The sequence below is a fragment of the Aphanomyces invadans genome (genome assembly GCF_000520115.1).
Source record: "Aphanomyces invadans strain NJM9701 unplaced genomic scaffold supercont1.41, whole genome shotgun sequence".
NCBI lineage: Eukaryota > Oomycota > Saprolegniomycetes > Saprolegniales > Verrucalvaceae > Aphanomyces > Aphanomyces invadans.
Window position 1 is genome coordinate 398,459 of NW_008580186.1, and position 1,467 is coordinate 399,925.

General features: G+C 58.3%; 1 protein-coding gene across 1 annotated transcript; it reads left to right on the forward strand.

The window, feature by feature from the left end:
- Nucleotides 1–87: 87 nt before the first annotated feature.
- On the forward strand, nt 88–1,367 carry H310_12628 (hypothetical protein; the record flags this gene model as incomplete). Its single annotated transcript, XM_008879779.1, has 6 exons — nt 88–196; nt 248–536; nt 611–769; nt 945–1,026; nt 1,079–1,257; nt 1,334–1,367. 6 exons carry the CDS (start codon nt 88–90, stop codon nt 1,365–1,367), a joined length of 852 nt encoding a protein of 283 aa, XP_008878001.1.
- Nucleotides 1,368–1,467: the final 100 nt, after the last annotated feature.

Below are 1,467 nucleotides of genomic sequence, written 5' to 3' on the forward strand. Positions count from 1 at the left end.
GAGGTGCACGGCATCACGGACCCGGACGAGCAAACGTACGTGTACTATGCAATCGGAGAACCGCTCCCGATCGACGTGCATCGGTCCATGTTTATCCCGACGCTGGAGAATCAAATGGACGACGAACAGCGAGCGTACTGGCTGCCGAAAGCCAAAGCATTCGAAATCACGGGAGCCTACGCCCAGACCGAGCTCGGTACGACGTCGGCATGCAACAAGCCGTCCAAACCCGTGCTGTTGTCCGTAGGCCACGGCTCGAACGTCCAGGGCATCGAAACCACGGCCCACTACGACCCCAAGACGCAAGAGTTTATTTTGAACTCGCCAACGCTCACGAGTCGCAAGTGGTGGCCCGGCGGGCTCGGCAAGACTGCCAACCACTGCGTGCTCCATGCGCGGCTGTTCCTGGACGGCAAAGACCGCGGCGTCCAGGCGTTTTTGGTGCCACTTCGAGACACTGCGACGCACAGGACGTTGCCTGGGATCACGTTGGGGGACATCGGTCCCAAGATTGGGTTCCAGTCGGTCGACAACGGGTACGTCGATCCATTGTGGTCGATCGAGGCTGGTCTCTCGGTGTGCTGTCAACGCGTGCTAATGTTTCCAACAGGTTTTGCGTGCTGGACCACGTGCGCATCCCGCGTCGAAACATGCTCATGCGGTTTGCCAAAGTGGCGCCGGACGGGTCGTTTTCCAAACCTCCCATGGACAAATTGGTGTACTTTACCATGGTCAAGATTCGTGTTTTGGTGGCGGTGGTGTGCGCACGGTACGAAGCTTTCCTGGCATCATGTCGACTGCGGTGGTGCATTGCTGTCGTCGTGGAAGGCTGGGCCACGACGACAACGACCATCCTTCGCCATACACGATGGACGCGGCTGCATGGCGCGTGTGTGGTTCTATGGCAGTCTGCAGCACTGTGTTTGAGATCTGCATGTGTTTAGTTCCATGGCGAGCGCCGTGACCATCGCCACGCGATTCAGCGCGGCCCGCGTCCAAGGGTCGGCTGGGCGTGGTCAACCCGAGGTACCTGCTCCGATTTCTCCCGCGTGGCGTTCTTTCGTGTGCTGCCATATAGAACCAAGTGCTGAATTACGAAAACCAACAGTTGACGCTGTTTCCACTCATCGGCCTCGCGTACGCGTCGTATTTTGCGTATCGAGGACTCGACGCAATGTACAAGCAAGTGGCGGAGCAAGTCGACCAAGGCGACATGGGGCTGGGTACGTCTGGCGAAAATACGATCCATGCAACATTGTGGAGTCTGTCACCGACGGACCGACGATGTTGCATGAAGACTCATGCGTGCAATGGATTAGAGCAACTCGTGCAGCTCAACCAACTACACGCGTCGGCATCGGGACTGAAGGCGCTGTTGACGGAAGAGGTCGGGAATGGAATCGAGCGAGTTCGCCGGGCCTGTGGTGGCCACGGGTACAGCGCCACGAGCAACTTGCCCTACTTGTT